The following is a 27,254-nucleotide window of genomic DNA, read 5'->3' on the forward strand; positions in this document are numbered from 1 at the left end:
TGATCAGAGTAAAACGATTGAGAGTTTTGGAGATTAACCAAAGAGAATCTTAAAATGACTGAATATATTTATTTATTCTCCATTAAATTTTGATGAACTCTTGGAAATATTATTTTCCATATTAAATACAAAATTATTGAACTTTTGGAATGCACCATTTCATTGTGCCCAAAACCCAAAACTATTTTGCTTCCAATCTGTGACACAGTCCAATAGTCCAAATTTAACTAATGAGTCGCATTGTTTAATGAAACGATTGACAATCATTTTAGAAGGATTGTTTGATGAAAATGTTCAACATTCATTTTGATCATGTTGATAAGTATGTTTAATTTGTTTTTGAATAGTTGATTTTTGCAATAGGTGTTTTTTGAATCAATAATCACTCATTAAACATAGTGAAGTATTTAGAAATTCAGGAATATTATAATAAATCCATAGCAGTATTGAGAATTGATTGAACAAAGAATTCATTATATTTAGAATCCATAGTCTTCTAATTTCTTTAAAAAAAATCCATAATGGAATGGAAATATTCTTTATTAGACAGAGTTAGGACTTTTTTGTCCTACCAATCAACCTCAAACCATATTCAGATGATGATATCTTGCAATGAGAATTCCTTTCAATGATTTTCTCAATCTGAATGATTGCTTTCTCATAATGGTTGCAATCAATACCAATGCTTGATTCAGTTATCAGTTCAGCAGTCAGTGATGGAATCAATTGTAAAATTCGGTTTGCAGGCTCTCTGAATCAATTCCATTTCCATTGTTTGGTCAATGTACTTTCTATAGGCGCCTTTGTTCTCGATTGACCAATTTACTCCGTCCGAATTAATTGGAATGCTGTTAGACAATACAACTCAACTGATCTAGATACTTGGGAGATGCCTGCATTTGTGTGACGCTAGTTCCAACCTTCTTCTCTGGGATACAAGGGAAAATTATTTGGTCTCACGAGCTTGATCTTCTGAAAACTGATTTTACTCTTAAAATTCAAACCTACTCAACTCCTATCATAATTTCAAAGCCAACAATACTCTTCTATTTCAAACCTCTTCAATCCCTCTTAGAATTTCAAAATCAACTGCCGGATCACATACTAATTTGCAATAGATTCTCTATTGAAAAAAACTCTTGAAGAAATAAACATTTCAACGTTGAATACAAAGCATCACTCGCTTGATACCTATGTGCCCAATCGACATACATATGCCGTCATATGGTACGGTACAGTAAAGTATAACAGTTAAAATGTTTCATTGAGGAGTAGAAAAGTTTTGCAATTGTACTTTCCAGTTATTTTTATTTATTTGAGAGTAACATTCAGTGAGGAAAGTTTTGTTGGCAGAAGTTATGAACTTGAAGGCAAGTTGTTCAAATGGACACTACAGTCCTAAATTCCGAATGAATGGAATGGAGAACTCACTGGAATGAGTTAGAGTAAAATGAAAGGCGAATGAGGAATGGAATAAGGTGAAAGAGGATTTCGCTTGTAGAGTCGAGTTGAATTAGCTTGAGAGTTTAGCGTGGCTGAGAAATTTTCGTGTAGTTTCCGTGTCTCCAACCAACATTGCCACTTGTAACTCTGTCATCATGACGGGAATATTAAATTATGTTTTTGAATAAACCAGTGGCAATGACAACTTACTGACAAGAGTCAGCTTTAAATTGCTATTGGTATGGATTTAAACTCGGAGCTATCTCCAAAGCTTCTAACTTTATAATTAGTAGTAGTTACTGTGATTAGGTGATGCAGCAGAAGAGAATCTAGCGGAAGGTTCAAGTCCAGCAGATAAAAGATAGTGGATAGTGCTACGGTATTCAAATTAGGCTAATAAGGCTGACAACATGCAACCATGGAGAAAGCATACGCCCTATTATATAGATACGTTTTCTATGCTGCAACTACAATTCACACTTCATTGACACAGTAGAAGCACTATATTTGATTAATACTCATTAACTCAGGCAGCAATTCTGCCGTTTCATCTAAAATAAGGATAGAGTGATGATATATCAGCATTTTAATTAAAAACTTCTCTTCATTTTAATGAAAATCAGATAGTTTAGGAAGCTCACGATTATTTTTCTTAACAACAAATTTTGACATAGGCCTAAACGATCAAAACTAATAACTATAACGATAGCTAGACAGGAATGGTTTACTAGTTATAAGACATTTGTTTCAACTATTCCCATTCATATCATTCTAAATCAAAGCCGAGTTAGCCGAGGCTAGATCACATTGATGATAACACAAGTAGACCTTCATATTATCACAATTATCCTGTTATTATATTGGTAATAATGTATCTTTATACAGCAAAATTTCTATTATTAAAGGTTCTAAAATTAACAGGAATTGTTATCTGTGAAATGGTGATACCATAGTACATTACAGCAGAGCTAACACAAACAATTTAAGCTGAATTTTATTCGAATTCCCAATATTAATTCATTCAATCATACACGATATTATTATTTTACTTTCAAAAAAGGTACATCATTGAACCTAAAACATGCCCCTAAATGAACTATTATAATAATCGAGCTTGTTATGAAAAGGAATAATGGCCTTTAAAATAATATATGTTCATGGTTTGAATGTTATCAGCCACTAGTACATGCTTCGGAAATGTTTATTATCACGTATGAAAATAATTCGTCCTTTCCGATTGATTGATTGGCGATTTTGTCCTGGGCATTCAAGTTAAAAGTGGTTGCAATAACCTTTTCCGCATTAGTACGCACAGGACGTTTGCAGCTCATCTATCACCTTGCTATGATAAAATTCACTCTAAACTGTCAGAATTAGTTATAAATAACATTAGCGCTTTCCATTTAGACAATGCTGACATTAGAGTGGAATAACTTATAGCGCCACCTGAAGCATAATTATTTACTCGAGAAACAATTTCAGCCCGACGAAATAGTAATAATAATTAGACTTGGTCCCGCGTTGAATTTATGTCAACAACGTGCCGAGCAATAGCAATGTACACAATTCCTGCTATCACGTTCTTCTCTTATCTATTTGCTATTCAACGGTGAAATGTCAGAGGTTACGACAATGGGAGGGGGTCAGGGGGGCTGTATTTTCTGGAAAGTGCAAAACTGGTCTCACCCCATCCGAGCCGGGGCCGTCACAGGGGAGCGTAAATAATTTATTATTGGCCCCTGTATGTGGGATGGAGATGGAGAGCTGCTTAGTAGTTAACAAGAGTTATTCGATCAGTGAGCAGGCACGCCAATTGCAAGGTCATGACCCCCGGGCCCCGGCTATCCATAACCACACGCAGTTTTCAATCAACTACTGCAATATTTATGATGCTCCCAAATCATAATAATCTTAGCACTGACATAAAACAACAAATTTGAAAATCAATTTCAGAATGATTGAATACATCAAATTTTAATTAATTAATATTCGAGGTTTGCTGTGATATGATAGTTGGGAATGCATCAATTCTTTACAATGGAGTTGGACTATAGCAACGTATCACATGTGTCAGCTAGGGAAACTAGTCATGAACGGATTATACGAATATTTTGAGGTATGCAATGGAATTTGCAATTATATTATCAACTAGTGAGCACCCTGTGCTGAAGAATTCGCTTAAATGACGCTGATATTCTATTGAGTGCAAATCAAGAAAAGTTCAAGTAGCATCAAGTCATTAATCCCATGCATCATTTAGCATTGAGTCATTAATTGCTAGCAACTAATAATTCAGCTAACAGCTGATTTGTGGTTCACAAGATAAATTAATTCAATTTTTTCTTGTATACTTTCAATGTAATCCTGTTACATCCTCAAAAAGAACGAAGGAGTGGGTCGATTTTGTTAGCCAACGACTTGATCTGTATAATGGTTCCAAGAATATGTGTTAAAAATTTGAATCTGATTGATCAAAGCGTTCGAAAGTTATTGTAGAGCATACAAACGAACAACTATTTTCTCCTTGAGTCAACAGTAGGAACTCGCTGACGCTCTCTCTTCAATTATCAGTTACAAATGTCTAATCGATGCTCTGACAATAATAAACAGTGCAGTAATCGACAGGAGCCGTAATAATGACTATTATGGCCTAGTAAATGGATTTTATAAATGTTGATTGGTTAATAATGCTATTACTGAAATTGATTATTCCGATAACATTATTGTATTACTGTAAGTATATTACTTGATTATATTTTGATACGATATTAATTTGATTAATTATCTTTCTGATATAATATATTATAGTTCAAGTGATTATTCCAGTTAATTCGCGTGGTTGATTATTTCGTTATTTTGCATAGTTGAAGTTGAGCTACCAACTATTATTATTCAAACCGTTTGTTATATTGTGATCGTATTATCTTTCAATGGGCTGTAACATCTTGTGGCAATTGTCTTTTCAATAAATGGAGGAATTTATAGTAAATTGAGTGCTATCAGCCAAATTGCGGAACTAATTGGCAACCTGTTGAACACCCTGAATATTCCAACTTCTGTTCTCAATTATATCTGGAATGACCACTTTATTTTGGAATTGAACAGAACCTGATAAGAATACCTCAAAATAGTGTTTAAAACTCAATTTGTAATATCCAAAAATACTGTCGACAACAGCTGGCGATTAGAAGGGGTTCAGAGAAGAATAATTTATTCAGGTTGCAACGTGATAAATTATTATTGTGTGATTTTGGAAGCAACGCGCTATCTGTGTCGAGCCAAATAACAAGGTCCACTTGTTTTGAACGAGAATAGTAATACTGAGTAATAGAGGGGTAAGAGGAGCCAAAAAAGGAGAGGTGCAGTGAGGTGAGAAAAGTGACAGAGATTATATTAGAAAGGGGAGAATAATGTGAGAGAACAGGAAAAACGGAAGAAGATGAAAGAAAGAAAAGGAAATAGAGAATAAGTTGAGGAAGAGCAAGGGCAGGAGAAGAAGATGAAAAATAGTAAATTGAGTAAATAGGAGATGAAAGTAGAAGAGAAAAACAAGGAAAAGGAGAAATGAAATGAGAAAAGATACGAAGAGGAATATTTAAAAGGGGACGTTAATGCGTTAGAAGAGCAGAATGGAATAAAGAGGGAAAAGAATTGGGGAGGGGATGTAGACAAATGAGACTACATGGAGAATGAAGTGGAAGGTTGGAAAAAAGGGAAGTAGATGAAAGTAGGTAGAATTCAGTAAAATTAAATGGAGAAGGAGGAGTTGGAGAACTAAACTATTCAAAGAGAAGCATGAACGTAGATTTAGAGTGAAGAATGAAGAGGAGAGAAAAGGAGAGGACAGGAAACAAGCAGAAGAAAAAGAATACGAACATTTGGAAATAGATTAGCAAGACACATGAAGGAGGCGGAAGATATGAAGAAGCAACAACTAGGAAATAGTAGAAGTGGAAAACGAAGATAAATAATTTAACAGTATTATAAGAAAGGTTGAGAATCAAAATAGGATTGAAAGAACTGGAAGAAGAAGAAGAAGAGAAGAGAAGAAGAAGAAGAAGAAGAGAAGAAGAAGAGAAGAAGAAGAGAAGAAGAAGAAGAGAAGAAGAAGAAGAAGAAGAAGAAGAAGAAGAAGAAGAAGAAGAAGAAGAAGAAGAAAGAAGAGAAGAAGAAGAAGAGAAGAAGAGAAGAAGAAGAAGAAGAAGAAGAAGAAGAAGAAGAAGAAGAAGAAGAAGAAGAAGAAGAAGAAGAAGAAGAAGAAGAAGAAGAAGAGAAGAAGAAGAAGAAGAGAAGAGAAGAAGAAGAAGAAGAGAAGAAGAAGAAGAAGAGAAGAAGAAGAAGAAGAAGAAAGAAGAGAAGAAGAAGAAGAAAGAAGAAGAAGAAGAAGAAGAAGAAGAGAAGAAGAAGAAGAAGAAGAAGAAGAAGGAGAAGGAGGAGGAGGAGAGAAAGTGAATGAAGAGGAGGAGAAGAATGAGGCGGTGAAAGAAGGAGGAAAGTAGAAATAAAATCCAAGGAGGAAGTAGATCATAAAGGAAAAGAAGAAACGGATGAAGAAAATATGAAAGGAGACAAGTTTGGAAGATACGGTACAATAAGAAACAGGTGAGAAAGATAAAGCAACTACAAATGATAGAGTTTGTGAGAAATGAAGGAGGAGAGAGATGATTGCCAAATGAAAGGGGAGGAAGTGATGCAATTTGCAAGGGCGTTGCCAAAACTAAGTTCGTAACCCAACAACCGAACTACTCAACAGGCAACAGGTAGACTGCCAGGAAAAGGAACCTAGCACTATATACATTGCACTGTTCATAGCAGGCATGTATTGTATATTTGTGAACAGCTCTTCCTGGCACAGCTATCAAAAGCCAGCCGGTGGAAAAATATCGTCTTCGTTCACCGAGAAGAAATAGTTTGGCGAATTTGCTGGCAGATGAGAAAAGGTAGACAGCAAGTTATCAACTTGCATAAAAAGAAGTCAAGGATGTTGAAGCCTGAATTGGCGCCAAAATTGCAACCACCTCCTATCTATTCATAGCTAGGGCTAGGGCTGTATCGATTCTATTCCTCCTCATTCTATTATCTTTATTTGTAGAGGAGAAGTCCCAGCCCCCTCGCCCTCCTCCACCAACCCCGTGGCCTGGGAAGTGTGTTGATAAGCAGCGATTTCATGCGCGGATTGAAAGGCAATCTCGATTTCTATCAAAACAGCTTCTATTCTAGGAAGCGTTATTGTAACAACCCATTTCATATGGTGAATGCTTCGAGGAAGTATTTCATTTTCATATTTGAATAGAAGGCTAAAGTTTGACATTCGTTTGTGTATCTGTAGATCAACAAGGAAATACACTAATTTTACTTCATATGAACTGAGATTAGAAGTGAATGACAAGTTTCATTAATTCAACATTGATGAAGTAAGATGAAAAAGGTTCCGGTTTAAAATAGAATTTGAATACTACACAAAATGTTTTCAGATCACCAACATACTTTTATTATTTTTTCAATGTTGACTGGGAAGAATTTTCGGTTACAATTTTGTTTATCAAGTTAACTAGGAATTGTTAATATAGCGAGTGCTGGAAGTTTTATTCCCATTCTGAAATTACCTATTTGGTTCAATTATTTCAATCAGAAATTCTGGTTTGATTCAAAACTTATAACCTTAGAAATTGAGCTTTCCAACAAGACTTTAAAGAATTCATAGCACATAGCACATAGCACATAGCACATAGAGTGTGGGCATAGAGAGAGCAGTCAGATGTTCCGAGTTCCAGCGGTGTATCTATATCTTCCTAAGACCGCAGCGTCACATAACATCATCAGCTGTTCTTAGTGAGAATTTGTGTGTATTTTTGGCTTCAAAATTCATAAAATAACTTAATTAATTCAATGTGCAGTGATAATTAAGTGTAATATTTAACTATAATTTGGTGTTTTAATTTTTCTAAATTTAAAATTTGCATCCCATATTTATTTTTGGACGAAAGATGAGCTTGAACTTTTTACAGAAGAAACATAGCCTATTTTTGGAAATGTAATCAAAATTTGGGAATGAAATAGTTTTGGGCCAAGCCTGTTGTTCCTTCCCAATCATATTTATATGATTTGTTATTGTTTCCACGAATAAATAAATAAATAACTAGGAACGCTTGACCGCTCTCTGTAAACCATAAAAAATCAAATTTTCATTTTTAGCATAACTGGATACTAAAGATAAATCAACATTACGCTTTCTAAATGTAATCCTATTTCCAGAAACCTCTTTACTTTCTTCAAAACCTTTTAGTTGCGGACCCTCAATAATAGAAGTTAGCGCATGATTGCATGTCTTGGCGGCTAATTGGACAAACAATGTGGTGGCGAGGTTTGAAAGGATAAGGTGAGATAGTTGTTGAAACTTGCGACCCTTAGCGTGTCAGTAAGGCCGTCCCATTCATAATAATTGAGCAATAGTTCTTGGCTTTTGAATCATCTCCACTTGAGTTCTAATTTTAAGAAAGTAGGTACAGTATTAGCAGTGGCAATTAAATAAATAAAATAAATAAATAAATAAATCTTCATTCTATGACAAGTACATTACAGAATAACAATAATCAAATATTGAATTCAACAAAAATTCAAAGTAATATTCTATTCTGTGCTTTATGGTTTAGTTATCAGGAATGTGTCCAGTCTTTTAATTATCGCTCTAGTGAATAATTATTCAATTAAAAATCCTGTGTCTCAATTATTGTTGAAGGATAAAATGTGATGAAATGATACATACAACCTTGTCAAGTCTATGTTTAGGACAATTTTCAGTTTGTTTTTAAACAAACTAATTTATCTGTAACTATACTTTTTTGAAAATACGTTTTGTGATAAGTATGATTGAGTGAGTACTATACAAGCAAGTGAGTGATCATAGTTGTTACTAAAGTAGTATGAGTTACTGTTACTTACCCCGTGGGTGATAACATTTGCTATATGTTCGATGGCTGTGGGAACGTACGCCTGGTCGGGTTTTGCTCTTTCGTTTTTCCAGCGAATGCTGAAACAAATAAATAACAGTGTAAACATTAATACATTAATTGAAAAAAAAACAAGAAGGAAAACTTACGATTATGGAATTTGAAGTTTGAATGTTCAGAGTTACTGTTGGAAAAGAGAGTTCATTAAATGTAAATCTTGTATGCTGAGGAAGAAGATAGTTGATAGCTACATAGAAATAGATAGATCGATCGATAGAAATATAATAGACGATAGAGTATAAAATAGAGATAGTTCTTAGTACTCCACTGAGAAAAATATAGTCATAGCATCTCTTGGGAGGAGTTGGATGATATTGCGGATATATTTAATGACAAAAATATAGATAAAATGATAGATTAGTTTTATGGGGGCCCATTGCACATACAGAGTCTGTAACAAAAGTTTGTTTCAAGACCGATTTTTTCCTGAGAAATGAAGCGCACAACGGTCCAACAGACTGGGTATCAGCTGAAGCTATAGTCACAGATAGTCACGGTTTGGGTAGCTGTCTAGTTGTCACCCCGACTACTTGACACCTCGCACCCTCGCGACAGGGTGTCCCCCCGACTAGTTGTCACCTCCTTAGAAAGGAGACAAGTAGACGGGGATGGCTCACGTCTACATGACACCTTGCACGCTGGCGTCAAGGAGTCACCCTGACTACTTGTCACCTACAGAATTTGCACAACTTACACCCTCGCGGCGTAGGGAGGAGGAATCAAATAAGTTTTATTACTGGTTATGATGTAGAATTGAATTCTAAGCACTTTTGGTTCAGTAACATTTTCCCGTCAAACGCACGGTTCGGGAGATATTCGCCGTCTTTGCTATTTTTAGGACACATTTTTTCGAGTTGCTTGAAAACAGAAAAATATGAATAATAAGCCCTCTTCATGACTGAACCAGATGTAGAACACAATATTCTAAACACATTTTGTTCAGTTATATTTTCCCGTCAGACGCACCGTTTACAAGTAAATTGAGCCTAATGTAAAATTTTCATCCATCAATGATATCACAGATGAAGCTATCAGTCTGGTAATTAATGTGAAGATGAATAATTATTTATATACACTTGTTTCTATACAGTGTGTTTCTATACTTATTCTTGATTGCATCATGGTTGAAAAGGCTCACTCACAAAGACATGATGTTGAAAATATCTTGAAATGTATCAAAATTAGGAATCTTAATGCCTTTTCATATAGAACTTGATAGTTAGGCTTCATTTTTCAACTTTCAAATGAAGAGTCAGATGGAATGGTGATTTCTTGTGGAGTGGAGTCGAGGGGATAGGTTGTCGTGACTGTAGACGACTACTTGTACCCTCGTAAAAATATACCATTGCCTTCAAGTTGTCAGTTGTCACCCCGACTACTTGACACCTACTGGATCGGAGGTGCCAACTAGTCATGACCGTAAACGACCACTTGACATCTCGCACCCTCGCGACAGGGTGTCCGCCGACTAGTTGTCACCTCCTCAGAAAGGAGACAAGAAGACGGGTATGGCTCACGTCTACTTGTCCCCCAAGTAGAGGGAAAGTGAGAGTACTGAAGAAAAGCTGGCTCAAAGCTGCCCCCAAATCTACCCCAAAACTGATTCTTGGTTCTAACCTTGCCCAACCCAATGTAATCTGAACTAACTTAACCTAGCCATACCCCTAATCTCACAATAAACCTCAAATGAAGATCCTCATTCCCACTTTTTTGTAAAAAACTAGATCCAGCTTTTTTTATTTCTTGAATAACTAAGAAACCGGTAATTTTACAAAAAAATTACAAGAATAACTTTTTCCAGTAAATCAAATTACGAATCCATTGAACCCATTTGTTAAGATTGAACAGAATATGAGGATCAGTCCCACTCTTATAAGAAAAGTAGATCCAATTTCTTGAATAACTAAGAAACCATTAATTTTACAAAAAAATACAAGGATAACTTTTTCCAGTAAATCTAATAATAAATCCATTTGTTAAGATTGAACAGAAAATAAGGATCAGTCCCACTCTCATGGAAAAAGTAGATCCAGCTTTTTTTATTCCTTGAATAACTAAGAAACCATTAATTTTATCAAAAAGCTACAAGAATAATTTTTTTCAGCAAATCCATTTGTCAAGGGATCAGTCACCCTCTCTAACCTAACTCAACTTTTTCTGAAACTTAGCAACAAGCACTCAGAATCTCTAATGATATTTTTATGTTGAGACCTAGCACAGTACCCTTTCTTAAGGAACACCAAACTCAGCACTAAACCCCCCCCCACAAGGGGGGTGGGTGACCCTCTGTCTTTAACCAGCTAAGTTTGAACTACTTGAAAACTCACCTTCGCTCATGTTGTATTGAACATTTATTATAAAAATACATCATGAGTGTTGATAAATTTGGTCAATATTTGTATGATAAAGATAATAATAGTGATATTAATGTTGATATCAAAAATTTGATCCAGAATTTTTTCCATTTTTTATAATGCATACCATTAGCTACAACTTTCATACCAAACATCAATCTCAATAATGAAAAAGAGTGGAATGTCAATGGATTCGTAATTAGATTTACTGGAAAAAGTTATTCTTGTAATTTTTTTGTAAAATTAACGGTTTCTTAGTTATTCAAGAAATATAAAAAGCTAGTTCAGATTACATTGGGTTGGGCAAGGTTAGAACCAAGAATCAGTTTTGGGGTAGATTTGGGGGCAGCTTTGAGCCAGCTTTTCTTCAGTACTCTCACTTTCCCTCTACTCCCCTGAAAACCGGTTTTGAAAGGGGACAAGTAGTCGGGGTGGCACCTAGTCATGTACCCATCACAGAATACAATATAGAAGTTTTCTCTGCCATAGTGCCTGAGGCACCATCCGATTTATTGTCCAACTTCAGGTTCAATAGTCAATATTGGATTCGAAGTCGTACTGTGAATGGGGTTGTTGATGTTTGGTCGAATGTTACTGGATGAGTCGGGTAAACTGAAGACCCGACTCATCCAATTTCCCAATGTCAGCTGGCTAGTCAGAGTCGAGTTGGAACGTGAGTGGGGATATTGGACTAATGGGCATATTCTAACTCGTGGACAACCGGAGTGTGAGTGGTGAAAAATACAACCCCAGACAACCGGAGTGTGAGTGGTGAAACATACGACCCCTGGACTTACTACAGGTGCAACATAGTTGGACAAGAAATCGGATAGTGAATGTCCTGCTTAATTTTCTAAAGCTGGGCATTTGCATCCAAGACACTGGAGTGAGCAGAGCACATTTCAATAATTTTATTTATTCACACACACACACACACCACACACATAATATACATCAATATGAAATAAAAATTAATTACATCAATAAAAAAACATTACAGTATAAAATAAATAACATAAATATGAGAATACATTACAATATTAGAAGGCAATTTATACATGTTATGTGGTGAAGAAGGGTAGAGGATCAAAAGTTCTTCCAACTATGGCTATCCATGTCATAGCAAGGCTTTTGATCCTTGTAATTTTTGGAAAGGATTGGGAAAGGAATGTGATAGAGCACAAGTAGGGAAGTGAGCGCATTAATCAGAAAAGTTCTCTGTTAACTTATAGTTCTCAAAGGTAGAAGAAGTAGTTAATTTTGATCCAAGCATTGATATCTGTTTTTACTTTTTTTGTTATCTTGGCACAGCTAATAATTTGTTCAGGAATTTTATTTATAATTTTAGTGCTTAAATATATGAGTTGTCTTCTAATATTTTCAATGTTAGTATGATAGATTAGGTACTTATTTGAGGTGGGTCTTAAATTGTATTGATTATTGATAGTATTATTAATGCAAATGAAATTATTTTTATATTTAAATATATACTTCACTACATTCATTACATACAACTGTCTAACTGTCAACACGTTAAACTCTTCAAAAGTCAGGTTGGTTGGGAAAAGTCTAGGCTTATTTAAGATTGTTTTAATGATTGATTTTTGAATTATGAAAAGCTCTTCCAAGTGGGAATTATAACAGCCCCCCCATACTGAAATACCATACTGAATTATGGACTGTACCAGTGCAAAGTATGCCATTTTAAGATGACTTGAGTTTAGATTTTTTTTGCTTTGTAGAATTAATAAGAAAGATATCTGATTCTTTTGCATAACAATTTGATATGGATGTCCCACTACAAATATTCATCTATTATGACGCCTAGATATTTTGTGCTTGTTACTCTTTTTATTATGGGACAAGTGCAGTTATTGAAGTTCATGTTGCAGTTTGAATGTAGTCTCAGATTTATATTTTCGTCGGGTTTACCAGTTGTATTGAGTGCAAAGGTGATGTAATTGGTTTTATCAATGTTCAAGCTCAAAGTGTTTTTGTCTAACCATTTTTTAATGAGAAAACAATTCTGTTCTGCAATTTCATGAGCCTCGATCCACGATTTTCCATAGAAAACAGCTGCAGTGTCATCTGCGAATGATATAGTTGTTGAGTTTTTTAGATTCAGGCTCAGTAAATCATTTACATAAATAATAAAAAGGATTGGTGAAAGTACAGTTCCCTGAGGCAACCCGTAAGAGGTCATTTTAGAGGTATCAGTACATCCATTTATTGTTAAAGACTGTGTTCTATCTCTCAAATAGCTTTTAATTAATTCTAGAAAAATTACCCTGAAGCCATATTTCTCGAGTTTATTGTAAAAACGCTATAGATTTGTAATTGGAATTCAGGTTTTGTGAAACAGTATTAGCAAATTTAATTAATGCATCTTCCGTACTCTTCTCAGCCTATGGCAACTTTTGGCGGGGCCGTGTGTTTATTCCTTGGTCGGAAAGTTGGAGAATCGAAAAATGGATTTCAATCAATCAACAATTTTATTCAATTCAACACAAAATACACAAAAATACAATCAATATACAAATTTCTAATAAACAGGGTGTATGGTGGGGTGTGCTGGAAAGAAAGAAATGAGGAAAAATATCTAGCTAACTATGGCTTCTCATGTGATAGAGGGCTGGTAGCAGGTATAAAAGTAAGGAATGAAGGGTGAAGAGGAACGAAAAAGGGAATAATGGGAGACGAAAATAGGAAGAAAGAGAGAAAAAAGGATTTGAATTTGGTTCATCAAATTGTATGTGAGACTGATCAAAACCGCCTCGGAGATATTGCTTCTGATTAAAGACACCTTCAATGGAGAAGTCATGTTACATCCAGGGGCATTAAATTGACACAAACGGTTTAAAGATGGCCGCCGGAACATTGACGAAGAAAACCGTTATGGGACACCATAACCAGTCGAAAAGACAATAATGTGAACACAATTCGTCAGCTTTTGAATTTGAACCGTCGCCTTGCTACTAACTAGACTTGGCGATGAATTGAAACTCGAATAAATGACAGTTTCCATTATTGTGACTGAGAATTTGAACATCAGAAACTACGACGACAAAGCGCCCGTTCAAACTTTGGTCATGTCCAACGTGGTAACGCTGCCGCATTCACCCTACATCCCTCACTTGGCTCCTTCCGACTTATTTCTTTTCCCCTCAGCAAAGAGACACCTGAAGGGGAAGTGATTTGGCTCCTCAAAGCAGTCCAGAAGGCGATTTGATTGCATTGATAGAAATAAAGATAAGTTTAACACAGGGGAGTTATTTCACTCGTACAATTTATACTAGAAGTGGATAAAACCACTTGACATCCATCGAACTAGTATGCATAGAAGGGATGTGAAAAGTGCTGGAATCCGGCTTTACAACTCTGTCAGCACATCTTAAGGCGAGAAAGGGAATGTGCCCTTATTCTAGTTGGGAATTCTTTTTTTGCATTGTGAAATTCACAGGAATAGTAGGAGATTGATAAATTAAGACTTAGAAATCATTGACAAATCCATATATACCCCTTATACAGGCGGTCAGTAGAAAGCTGAAAAAATGAAATGGAAAAAGTGAAGGGGAAAAAAATAAAATCTCTCATTTCTCATCATCAGACTCATTGCACACGCATACGCCTAGAGCTCATGTGGACATCATCTTCAGCAAAAAATATATTCAGTTTACAGAAAACAATAATATTAATATAACCATCACTTGTTCAGTAATTTTTCTCTCGATCCATCTATTTGATAAATCATCATTTGACGAATACATTTTATATAAGCTTACTCGTGCTTTTTTGAAAGCATATTACATCTCAGATCGTGCATATATCATTGATGTTCATAAACAAGTTGAAACACCAAGTGAACTAGTACAATAGCTCGTTATTTCGATCACAATGATCATAGTCTCTATCATTGTGATTTTGTCAATAAACGTAATTTTCAATCAAGTTGAATGAAATCCGTTTGAGAATCCCCATCACATTTCATTAAGATATTATGAGTTGCCGTTTCCAGCCTTGATCTGACGAGTGATAATACATTAGGAAATTGTAAATTGAATAGCTTGAATAGTTTCAAGTAAAGACCAACATTGAAATATTCATTAATGAATATATATATATATATATATATATATATATATATATATATATATATATATATATATATATATATAGTTCATATATATATGAACTTTTAGCATGCGACAGATCAAGGATCCAGACAAAAAATAATAGTGATCTAATAATAAAACTCTCTTCGTGATATGTATGTGGTAGTTGATCAATCTAAATAGGTCAAAGTGCACGAAATTTTCAAACAAGGCTGTACAGTGAAATTTACTTATACTGTCAGCATGGAAAGGGAGGATTGATGTCATTTATCAGGCATGCTGACAGTTTTAAGTGAATCTCACTATAGCCAATCTACTGCTGATCACGAGAACTATTTCAAATGGTGTCTAAATCTTCTCAAAAAAGAATTTTGACAATTTATTATTATTGTTTTTGTTAGCAATCATGAAGTAGAAATGTGGAACGTGTCAATTCAACGACAGATGACATTCAAATTTGAAATTATGTGAAACGAGGTTTCATCATACTATTTATAGAACTATCTCAAAACTATAGATAGAGAATAATATTCATTTTGAGTACTCTTTTCAATGTAGTACACAGTTCCATCGAGATATGTTGATATTTTCTATGTGCAGTTCAGAAAATAAACCAGTGCTCTCTAACTAGAATCGTGAATTGGTTTTTGCCATCTAAATCTGGACATCGTTCAGTATCTGGATAAGGGAATAATATTACACTTCTGTTGTTGTTTCTTAGCACTACAGCCCTGGGTGGTCCTTGGTTTCCTCCGTCACTCGCCTCCACTCGTTCCGGTCATTCACCATCCTTCTCCATCCACGAATCCCCCCATTCTATTCAGATCTCCTTCGACATCCTGCAGCCACCTTCTCCTGGGTCTCCCTCTTCTTCTTACTTGGAAAATTTCACCCTCAAGCAGTTGTCTCTGGAGTCTGTTCTGCTCCATTCTCCAGAAGTGTCCTAGCCAGCTGATTCTTCGTGACTTGATGAAACGAACTATGTCCTGGTTTTGGAGGATATTGTTCATCTCTCTGTTGCTTCTTATTCTCCATGTTTCATCTTGCCGAACTGGTCCAAAAATTCTTCGGATGATTTCCCTTTCAAAGACTCTAAGTGCGGATATCTCGGCTACAGTGAATGTCCATGCTTCGCTGCCATATGTAACTACTGGCCTGATTACTGTTTTATTTTAGTGTCATGCGTTATGAGCTTGGACTTAATTATTTTAACATTTGCAAAATATGCTCTATTACCACTGATTATTCGTTTATTTCTTCAGACATTTTATTTTCTACATTCAGCTCTGTGCCTAGGTAAACGAAACTGCTCACATTTTCAAACAAGAACTGTCCTATCCTAACAGGTTCATTTCTTCTTCTTTGGGCCTGCGCACTTGACATTAGCATATACTTGGTCTTAGATTCTTTCACCTCAAGTCCTAGTGGCTTTCTTTCCTGCTCTATCTTTAAAAACGTCTCCTTAAGTGTAGCCAGATTCCGGGTCACCAACAAGATATCGTCAGCATAGCACTAATATTACACTACTTCTGTTCAGTATTATTCAACATGAAAATGAAAATTTCAAAAAATGAAATTAAACTGGCAACTGACGGTTGTCGTGAAGGCTGTTTTGCATTGGTGGAATGCAACGATAGTCTACAAAATCGTATTTTCAAGTTTTAAAATTTAAGAAACATGATATTCATCATCGAAAATTGTGAAACTGGAAACCTTTAATGGATGCCTACTTCTGATAAGGAGTGGGTACCGGTAACCTCCACACAAAATGCATCAAATATACAATTATCAATTAACTAGCATGTTAACTGTGAACGCAAGGGTCTAATTAAAAACTTGACCTACTGAAATTTTGAAGGATTTTTTAAAATAGGCCTAGGAACACCCTCGGTGAATTTAGAATCAATATGCAAAATTTCAAGTTAATCAGTTGAGTTCTCAATTATCAGACGTGATAATGCGTCATTCGTGAATTTTCTATCCCGTACGAGTATTAGACAATTCTTTCCTTTATTATATTATATAGTGAGGTCCACGTTATAATGACAGTATTTGATCAACTTTGGTTTTGCTATCCTTGTCTATCATTTGACAAAGCCGGTGGCACTATCCTTTTCTATGTCCACAACGATGCCAATTATGTTTTTGACAGTGTGGAAATATAATTAATTAATGCAGAGAATCGGCATCGCTATTCTTATATCTTCATCCACTGCCATTATAACGTGAACCTCACTATAGATAGATGTCACACGTACATCATGCTAACAAGCACTCGATTCAAGAAAATTGAGTGAATGAGGTGCAGATAAGTACTGGGGACTAAAATATCTCATGAATGATTCTGTTGAACGTCAACGTCAACCACAAAATTGAGAGAGAAATTCTGAGAATTCGATCACGAGCCACGGGGAGTTTGAATCAAGCGAGGTGAAGTCGATTCATTGAGAAAATGGTATTAAGAATTGAACGAGCAAATGCGGTATTCGGCTTATTTAGGTACCAGGTACCAGAAATAGAGGAAGCACTTCAGACGACAGACAAAATTCAATCAATTATGGAATGGAAAATCATTTCCATTGACGGATTCCTCGCTCACTTCAAATTCTGTTCTGATTCATTCAAAGTTTGAGGGCACGATTATTCAGAATACTGTTCTATTTTCACACAGTAACTTTCCTACAGTTGATCGTCGTATTAAAACATCACTTTCATTAATGATTGATGTTGATAGAGTTCCAAATTGAATTTTCTAATCGATTATTCAAAGCAATGTTCAAATTAATAATTCAAAGTTGTTCAATCCCATCGATTTCCGTTGTGAGGTTTCAGAACAATACAATCAGAACCTTTTTGACTCTGTTTGTATTACTGTCCTTTCAAATATCCTTGAGCGTCTGTAATTACCAGCAAACTGATAATTTATTCATTTTAATTGAGGCACTGGCGAACCATGGTTGTGTTGTGCTCGTTCAATAATCTCATTACCTCTTTGCAGAGGAAGGTACCGATACTGCATAATCAACCCAACGTTGTACAATGACAAAGAATCTCTCCCAGGTCAACAGTCTAATAGGATTGCCTTCGTACTAGAACTCCACATAGATAGATTAAAAATGTATGTGTCCAGTCGATATAAAATTAACCAAATCTTGAAAACTAGAAAACCATGAAATTGTTCGGCTATATTATAAGTTTCTCTGAACTCTATACCAACTCTACTCAATAGAAACGTTCTCTCTCAAATTCAATCATCTCTGAACACATGTGGTTGGTTTAATGGGATTAATCTCTGCTTTCCTGTCCAGAGAAAAGTATTTGAAAAAAATATTAATTTGTACAAATTACTACAAATCGCTATGGTCATTTTTTTGGAAGAATAGTAACCACCCGAAAAACAAGAGTTTGCGATAGCAACAGTTTTTGTATCTTGTATGATGGACTATCTCTAAAAAATTTTAGTCAAGTATCGTAACTATCACAAAATATCATTATGAATCAATCGACTAGCGAGGAATACAATAGATGTTGTAATGTTAATCGGAATAAATAAAATATGTAAATTCCTGAGATCCTTACATATACTCGAACTGTAACTGAGTGTATTTGAATAGCTGAAGAAAGCGAAGTTTCATAAGCGAATCAAATAGGTACATAAGTTTTATTTAATTCGAGTGAAGGCGAGAGATATGGTCTGATCCTGATAAGATATCATATAATATGATCTGTTTCAAGTACATTTAAAATACATATATGGGAAAGGTCGTGGAGTTCTCGAATGTTCATTTTTCTCAGATAAATGACTCCCACTTCCTAATGATTGATTCACTTCCAGTGAATTTTTGCTGATAAATGAATGAGTTTTTCATTCATTTATCTAGCACAAAAACAGTGTTCCAGCATCCAGCGAACAGTGAAGAGCATTAGATTCTCTCTTCAACATTCTCATAGATACTAAGTGACATGTAGAACGTTATGTTTCAATAAAAATAACGATTAACCACATTTTTACTTTCCTTGCCCTATTACCATAGGTAAGGAAAGTATTGCTTTCCAAAAAAAATTAAGGTACCCTGATTTCATGTTTTCTATACGTTTCAAGGCCCCCTGAATCCAAAAACATGATTTTTGGGTTTGGTCTGTCTGTGTGTGTGTGTGTGTGTGTGTGTGTGTGTGTGTGTGTGTGTGTGTGTGTGTGGTGTGTGTGTGTGTGTGTGTGTGTGTGTGTGTGTGTGTGTGTGTGCGTGTTGTGTATGTGTGTATGTCTGTGAACACGATAACTCCATTCCTAATTAACCGATTGACTTGAAATTTTAAACTTAAGGTCCTTATACCATGAGGATCCGACAATGAGAAATTCAAAAAAATTAAATTCAAGATGGCGGAAAAAATGGCGGATAATTACTAAAAAACTGTGTTTTTCACGTTTTTCTCGAAAACGGCTCCAACGATTTTCTTTAAATTTATACCATGAATAGCTTTTTATAAGCCCTATTAACTGGCATGAGTCTCATTTCTGGGAAAATTTCAGGAGCTCCGTAATATTCTTGAGAAAAATTGCAGATAATGACTAAATAACCATGTTTTTCACGGTTTTCTCGAAAACGGCTCTAACGATTTTCTTCAAATTTATACCATGGATAGCTATTTATAAGCCCTATCAACTGACATGAGTCTCATTTCTGGAAAAACTGCAGGAGCTCCGTAATATTCTTGAGAAAAATAGCGGATAATGACTAGAAAACCATGTTTTTCACGGTTTTCTCGAAAACGGCTCTAACGATTTTCTTCAAATTTATACCATGGATAGCTATTTATAAGCCCTATCAACTGACTTGAGTCTCATTTCTGGGAAAATTGCAGGAGCTACGTAATATTCTTGAGAAAAATGGCAGTTACTGAAAAAACATGTTTTTCACGATTTTCTCGAAAACGGCTCTATCGATTTTTTTTCAAATTCATACCCTGTATAGTTATTTATCAGCTGTATCAACTGGCATGAGTCTTTTTCCTGGGAAGCTAATGGGGGGTCCACCCCATCCTTGAGAAATGGACTATGTAACCTCCTAAACTGCAAAGAGCAGTTTATAAAAAATCTGGTGTGGTACACTCACACAACTTTCCTTGCTCATTGAACTGGAAGCCTCATTCTTAAACGACAATAATTTAGAGAAATAACATAATGACGATTGGCGGCAACATAATTATTTGAAACTACGATCAGACTACTGTATATGTGTGTATATAATTGTTTTCAGAGTACTTTTTCCTTTGTGTAAATTGTGAAATCTGATGATTTTTTAAAGTCGTCAAAACAGCTGTTCTACAGATGAAATATCTCGACTATGTGTTATTTTTATAGACTGCTCTACCTACCTACCTCATGCACGAGAAGGAGGTTACAACGTCCATTTCTCAAGGATGGGGTGAACCCCCCATTAGTTTCCCAGAAAGGAGACTCATGCCAGTTGATGGAGCTGATAAATAACTATACAGAGTATGAATTTGAAATAAATCAGTCGAGTTATTTTTGAGAAAATCGTGAAAAACATGGATTTTCAGTAATTATCCGCCATTTTTCTCAAGAATATTACGCAACTCCTGCAATTTTCCTAGAAATGAGACTCATGTCAGTTGATAGGGCTTATGAATAGCTACCCATGGTATAAATTTGAAGAAAATCGTTAGAGCCGTTTTCGAGAAAACCGTGAAAAACATGTTTTTTTAGTAATTATCCGCCATTTTTCTCGAGAATATTACGCAACTCCTGCAATTTTCCCAGAAATGAGACTCATGTCAGTTGATAGGGCTTATAAATAGCTATCCATGGTATAAATTTAAAGAAAATCGATAGAGCCGTTTTTGAGAAAATCATGAAAAACATGGTATTTTTAGTAATTATCCGCCATTTTTTCCGCCATCTTGAATTGAATTTTATTGAATTTCTTATTGTCGGGTCCTCATGGTATAAGGACCTCAAGTTTAAAATTTCAAGTCAATCGGTTAATTAGGAATGGAGTTATCGTGTTCACAGACATACACACACACACACACACACACACACACACACACCACACACACACACACACACACACACAACACACACACACACACACTCACACACAGACCAACACCCAAAAATCATGTTTTTGGACTTAGGGGACCTTGAAACGTATAGAAAACTTGAAATTGGGGTACCTTAATTTTTTTTGGAAAGCAATACTTTCCTTACCTATGGTAATAGGGCAAGGAAAGTAATAATAAGAACACAGTCATAGTCAAGATATTTCATCTGTAGAACAGCTGTTTTGACGACTTTTGAAAAAAATCATCGAATTTCACAATTTACACAAAGGAAAAAATCTGGTGTGGTGCACTCACACAATTTCCTTGCCGTATGAAAATTGATCAACTGACGCTAGTGTTCCCGCGCAATTCAAGTCTACTATTTAAAGATCTAAGCCAGCTGGTGACAGGACAATAACGCTGCAGACACACGAAGTCTGCTATCTCTTCATAGTGAATGATTTAATAGAATCAACAGTCTGTTGCCAACAGTTTGCAATTTAATAATCTTATTTTCTCGAATATCGAGCTTATTTTCAATTTTAGATGAAAATGTTACTAGATATTAATTGTAGAGATTTTCATGCTGAATCTTTTCCACTCAAAATTTTCCGTTTAAATTGTATCTGAAGCCTGATAATTGAGAATCTAAAATCAAACTTTGCAAAGATGGGGCGGAGCTCCTGAAATTTTTACAGATATGGGACTTGTGGCAGTTGATAGAGCTTATCGATGACTATTTCATTTATAACTTTGATCAAAATCGTTGGAGCCGTTTTCGAGAAAATCGCGAAAAACCCTGTTTTTGACAACATTTTCGCCATTTCTAGCCGCCATCTTGAATCGCATTTGATCGAAATTGTTCGTGTCGGATCCTTGTATTGCAAGGACCCTACGTTCCAAATTTCAAGTCATTCCGTTAATTGGGAGATGAGATATCGTGTACACAGACGCACATACACTCATACACACACACACATACAGACCAATACCCAAAAACAACTTTTTTGGACTCAGGGGACCTTGAAACGTATATAAATATAGAAATTGGGGTACCTTAATTTTTTTTTGGAAAGCAATACTTTCCTTACCTATGGTAATAGGGCAAGGAAAGTAAAAGTACTCTGAAAACAATTATATATACACATATACAGTAGTCTGATCGTAGTTGCAAATATGTTGCCGCCAATCGTCATTCCCCTAAATTATTCTCGTTTAAGAATGAGGCTTACAGTTCAATGAGCAAGGGAAGTTGTGTGAGTGTACCACACCAGATTTTTCATTTTATTGTCAAATCTGAACTACTCTTAATCCTGATAACTTGGATCATTGGAGTCCTGAATTATTCGAGGATGAACCACAATACAGGTTTCGGGGTGTAGTTGTGTTATTAAATTCAGGATGTGACGGTTATTGGGGTTCATTACACAATCAGATATTCAGTCAAATATATTTTATTTTGTAATAGATCTTTAGAATCAAATATTTGATAGTCTAACACAGGTATATAATGAAATTATCTATGATAATCAAATATAAAAAACATAAAATATGGTCAAGAATGTTTGATCAAAAATTTGATTGTGTAATGAGCCTAGTTTGGGGCATATTTCTGCCTAATAATTCTACAGTCATTTTTAAATTCAAAAGGTATTGAAAAATAACATCAATTTATTGTGAACACTACAGCAAAACTGAACATCCTCAAGAAGATAAATACAGGCTGGACCATAGATTTCTTTTGATCTCAGATTACAATGGTAGTAATCAGTGCTTTTTGCAAAATATTAGAATCCTGTGGTGTTGGCGGTGGGTGGTATCACACCTCCCCTCTTCACCCATCCTATTCAATCGCGGGAGGGAAGCCAAGGAAGGACCTTCTTTGAAACTATAGCTCTAGGGTCTATTTCATAAAAACTCTACTCCGTAATGCAGAGACATCTCAATCAAAGATGCACATTAGACATGCAAAATAATCTAAAAATTCTCTGTGCTGTGCCTGGCTATTGTGTCATTACTATTTGTGATTTTTCTGACATACGCTTTTGAAATGATATTAAAATTCTTTGTTCAGTCTTAAAGCGAATTTCTTGTGTAATGAATCTCAACTATGCATTTTTCAAAATGGAGATACGTCTTAGAAAAAAAGGAAGTTGAAGAAGCTTCTAAAAGTTGAAGGAAGGAAGGAGCAAAGAACAATAAGTCTCATTTAAACAAAATATCAGTGGCATAGACCATTTTAATAGAACTTACAGTAAGTTGCTTGAAATATTTTTTGTAACATTAAAATTACCATATTACAAATATGAAGTCCTGGAAAATGAAATTTATCTTTGTGATAATTTTCTGTATTAATTGAAAATCTTTCAATAAATAGTTTTTAATTAAAACTATTAAAAACCTAATTTTCTTCAAACTTGACCAATTTTTTTCAAATCTTTGAATAATAAAAAAAAAGATTATCCGATAGAAAACACATGCACAGTATCAGACCTCAAGGTACTGGAACTGAATATATTGCACGAAGACTGATAACCTCAGACAGGAGTCTGATTCACGATACAGACAACTTTATCAGACAACTTGGTCTCAAAACTCTGGCTATCAGACTACTGGCTCTGATAGTAAGGATGGTAAACTATAATAATAATATCGAATACCCTGGCTAGCTCAGGTCCGGTGTCAGAGTTTACAGTTCAGGTCGCACCTGATCAATTTCAGGGCCTCTGACATGACCTAACGACTGTTTTTAGGCAGCCGGGATGGTAAACTGACTGTCAGTTTTAAACTGACTGTCTTCAGCCATTACATCCTCCTGTGCTTGGTGTATGTCAAGAAGATACAGCATACTCTAGCTGCCCGTAGTGACATCCACCGCCACAACACCAGGCGCAGTGAGCTGTTGGATATCCCCAGGAGATGCCTCCACCGATCACAGGCCAGTTACAGGATTTCAGCCCTGAAATTCTACAACAAGCTGCCTAATAGTGTGAAGCAATTGGATGAGGCCGCCTTCAGGAGAACCGTCCGGAAGCTACTGTGTGCAAAGGCATACTACAGTGTGAACGAATTTATGGGTGATAATTTGAATTTTTATTGAGAGCGTGAGCACTGGATCACTGCCATCTGAACTGTTAGTTTTTTTTCATGTGTTTGTACGTGTTTTGATTTTTTGACGCCATCGATCCCACAATTGTGGGTAATGGATGAAGCTGAAGGTAGGTAGGTATTTAAACTGATTCTGGGATTTCAAAAGCGTACAGTACCAGCAAGGATCAACGACGGCAGTTTGTCTACATTTTCAACCTATAAGTTTTTCTGTTAATAGAAAAAAACTCATGTTGAACGAAATATGACTTCATTTTGTAAGTTGGAGTTGATTACCACAAAAATATTACCTACAAATAAGATGACAATAAGCAAATAAATACTGAAAACCAAAATTTATTCCACCATAAAAAATTTGACTTCCTTCAACCAGAACTTCCATCCTAATAATTGCAAATAATATTTTATGACCCCTTATGAAGAAAGAACTGTTGAATGTATAATGTAATAATTATACCGTATCGATTATCAAGCAAAATATAAGACTATATTTATGGGTTGTTGGGGAGGTAATGTGGTAAATATCCATATTAAATGAAAACGACTTTATATCTCAAATCGTTTTAATAAACCAGTGGTTTTCATAAAATCAAGTGGTTTCCATTTATGCAGATAATAATAAATTCCATTTTATAAATAGTTTACTAGAAAGAATTTTACGAGCCAGGTGATAAACCATGCACCGTTTTATCAAATGTAACGGCTTTGTACGTAGTGGGTCATGCAATAGATTCCATTTTCAGAGACGTAAAGCTAGGACGAAGTACCGCAGCCTCTTCTGGGTTCTGAGGCCCGATTTCTCTGTAGGCCTAAATCTCTCCAAACAACATGTGCTCTGAACAAGGTCAATGACATGCTCAACATTCATGCTATCACACACAATTTGAACATCAAATCGAGACTTACTCTTTGGGCCATGATGAGCACAGTTGTTTAAATGGTTCTGGTGATAACGAAGACAGATATTCAACGAACGGCATTCTAGCAAATGCTGCCCCGGGGTACTGACCCGCCTTACAACGCGTATGTTCTAACTTCTACCAGTTAGCAGGCTTCATAGCCGCCTAAATTCCCTTGTCCTTTTCAATAATTCACTTAACATAACTGCGATTACAAGAGAAGAAGCCGTATAAAATTATTATACAACTTATTGAGAAGGTTAATTTTAGTACCTATATGTTGACACTGAGCTGGTTACAATTTAGACCGCCTGTAACTTATCAATTCATACTTCATTGAGACCGACCCTCATAGAGCTAAGGAACCCTAAATTTGAATGGTCTTGTAGGGTTAGACATTTCAGGAAGCTAAAACAAGTGGAAAGCAAGAACAAAGTGAGCCCCAGGAAACAAATACAACCTCCTCCTCGAAGTCAACTAGCACACTAGCAGACGACAGGAATCCGAGAGTTGATACATGATGTTGTTATCGATTTGCTCACCAGGATGCAGCACATTACGGAATCTTAGCGCTTTCTAGCGTCACTCCTGGAAAGCTTATTATCACAGAAACGAAATCATAAAGGCAATGGAATTTTTCATTGTCGTCAAAAATCAGCTGTGTTCTCTCTGTTTCTGTTTGTAGTTAGCTTCACTTTACCCTGCACTGTTCGTGTTCAGTTTCATAATAGTCAATAATGGAGTGCTAGAGCAGAAGTAGCTCATAAATTTTTGCTAAAATTTAAGCAGTGTTGTAAAGGACTTTGATGTATTTTTCTATTTATACTTTGCCAAGATAACAGGACTGATGAACGACACGGGCAGATCCGATTGCGTCAATAATTCGTATTTTGTAAATTTTAATCAGGATATCTCGTAAGTTGGTTCACTTTATTTATCGCCTCATTTTGATAGCGTAGTCTACTGCAACAATATCAGAGATGATTTTTTATTTCACTAATAATTACGGTACTAAGCTGTTAATTTCTGCGTTTAGCGAAAAATAGTAAGTTAGCTATGATGTTCTAGAAAAGTTTACAGATTCATTATTGTTGGTCTGTTAGGGTCTACTTTGAGAAGCATTCATTTTTTACATCAATCAGTTGTGGTTTTTGTGAAAAAGGTTTTATGCTAAAACCTCTTAAAACTTGTGAGAAATGCTTTGAGTGTAGAAACATATCTAACGACTTTCTATCTGCTGTGTAATTGTTCTGACTGAGATGACTTGCCAATAACAAAAATAAACAATAGATGGTAACTCGATGCTTTTACTTTTGTCAATGAACGATCACTTCCTATAAGTTTAATTAACATTTATTCATTAAAATTTGTCACCACTGACATTTTTATCTAAGTTTTGAAAAACGTAAATCCTTGATTGCTTTAGTCTGTAGTTTATCGCTATTTAGGCTAGATGCTTATTAAAGTTCAATTTGTTATAGCTTGAATTAGTTATAATCACCTAGGATATTGACACTAGGCTAGTCTGAGTTTTTTGCTTTATTCAATTTGCGCTATAATAAAAAGTTTTGTAGATGGTTAGTTAGTAACTTGTACTAGCGTACTAACTTATTGAATTTGGTAAACAAATTCAAGAATTCAAAGTGACATAGGAAGTACTTAGTTCGAAATTACCTTATTAAACAAGACAACAAGGCAGATTTTCTGCTTGTGCTGTTACACTGATTTCTTTAATCAGGCAATTTGAAATGCACATCGGTAATGCAATTGACCATTTTCACATATTGATTGTAAGATTTTTGTGTCTTATATCACTCCAATCACATACCCATTACACAGCACTTTCCACATTAATTTCACAGCAAAACATTATTCTTTTTAGCTGAAACTTTTGATGTTTTTTTTTACTATATTAGTTAATTTTATTAATAATAATAAATTTTATTTCTCAGTAAACAAAAATACAAACAAAAACATTGCTTCTGCGAAATTCATACAATTATTTACTTACAACTATATTTTAGCTATAATTTCTAAATTTACTGAGGAAAGACTCCCAAGAAATTTCTATGTGGGAGATGCCATCAAATCCAATATCTTTATTTTAAGAATAGCCTACACGAATTGAAAAACAAAATGTTTATTATTGAATTATCCTGTTTTTTGCAATTTGATTAAATGGTTGGCATCCTAATAAGGTCAATAATCAACTGATGGTTTTTTAAATATTTAATAATAGCTAGTTCTATTTAGTAAAATAGT

The 27,254-nt window shown here is 35.2% G+C and overlaps 2 protein-coding genes across 11 annotated transcripts in view; one reads left to right on the plus strand and one right to left on the minus strand.

Annotated features, from left to right (window-relative positions):
- Positions 1-25,488, minus strand: part of LOC111059529 (monocyte to macrophage differentiation factor) — a 53,337-nt gene extending 27,849 nt beyond the window's left edge. Inside the window, exons 1-2 of one of the 2 annotated variants that reach the window (XM_022347201.2) lie at positions 25,000-25,488; positions 8,386-8,473 (exon numbers count right to left, since the gene is read on the minus strand). In XM_022347201.2, the coding sequence (XP_022202893.2) occupies positions 8,386-8,473; positions 25,000-25,073 (162 nt within the window). In that variant the 5' untranslated portion in view covers positions 25,074-25,488. The remainder of the gene's footprint in view (positions 1-8,385; positions 8,474-24,999) is intronic. The other variant, XM_039434578.1, reaches the window with a different exon arrangement.
- A 139-nt stretch (positions 25,489-25,627) lies between these two features.
- The window catches only part of LOC111059064 (WD repeat domain phosphoinositide-interacting protein 2), a 35,948-nt gene continuing 34,321 nt past the window's right edge, over positions 25,628-27,254 (plus strand). For 8 of the 9 annotated variants that reach the window (XR_005572040.1, XM_039434576.1, XM_039434573.1 and 5 more), the window contains exon 1: positions 25,631-25,907. Coding sequence is in view for 8 of the 9 variants with exons in the window: in XM_039434576.1 (XP_039290510.1) it covers positions 25,840-25,907 (68 nt within the window). In the remaining variant the exon portion in view is untranslated. Of the gene's footprint in view, positions 25,908-27,254 lie in introns of all 9 variants that reach the window. The other variant, XM_022346971.2, reaches the window with a different exon arrangement.

Source organism: Nilaparvata lugens, chromosome 8, assembly GCF_014356525.2.
Source record: "Nilaparvata lugens isolate BPH chromosome 8, ASM1435652v1, whole genome shotgun sequence".
In the NCBI taxonomy this organism is placed as follows: domain Eukaryota; kingdom Metazoa; phylum Arthropoda; class Insecta; order Hemiptera; family Delphacidae; genus Nilaparvata; species Nilaparvata lugens.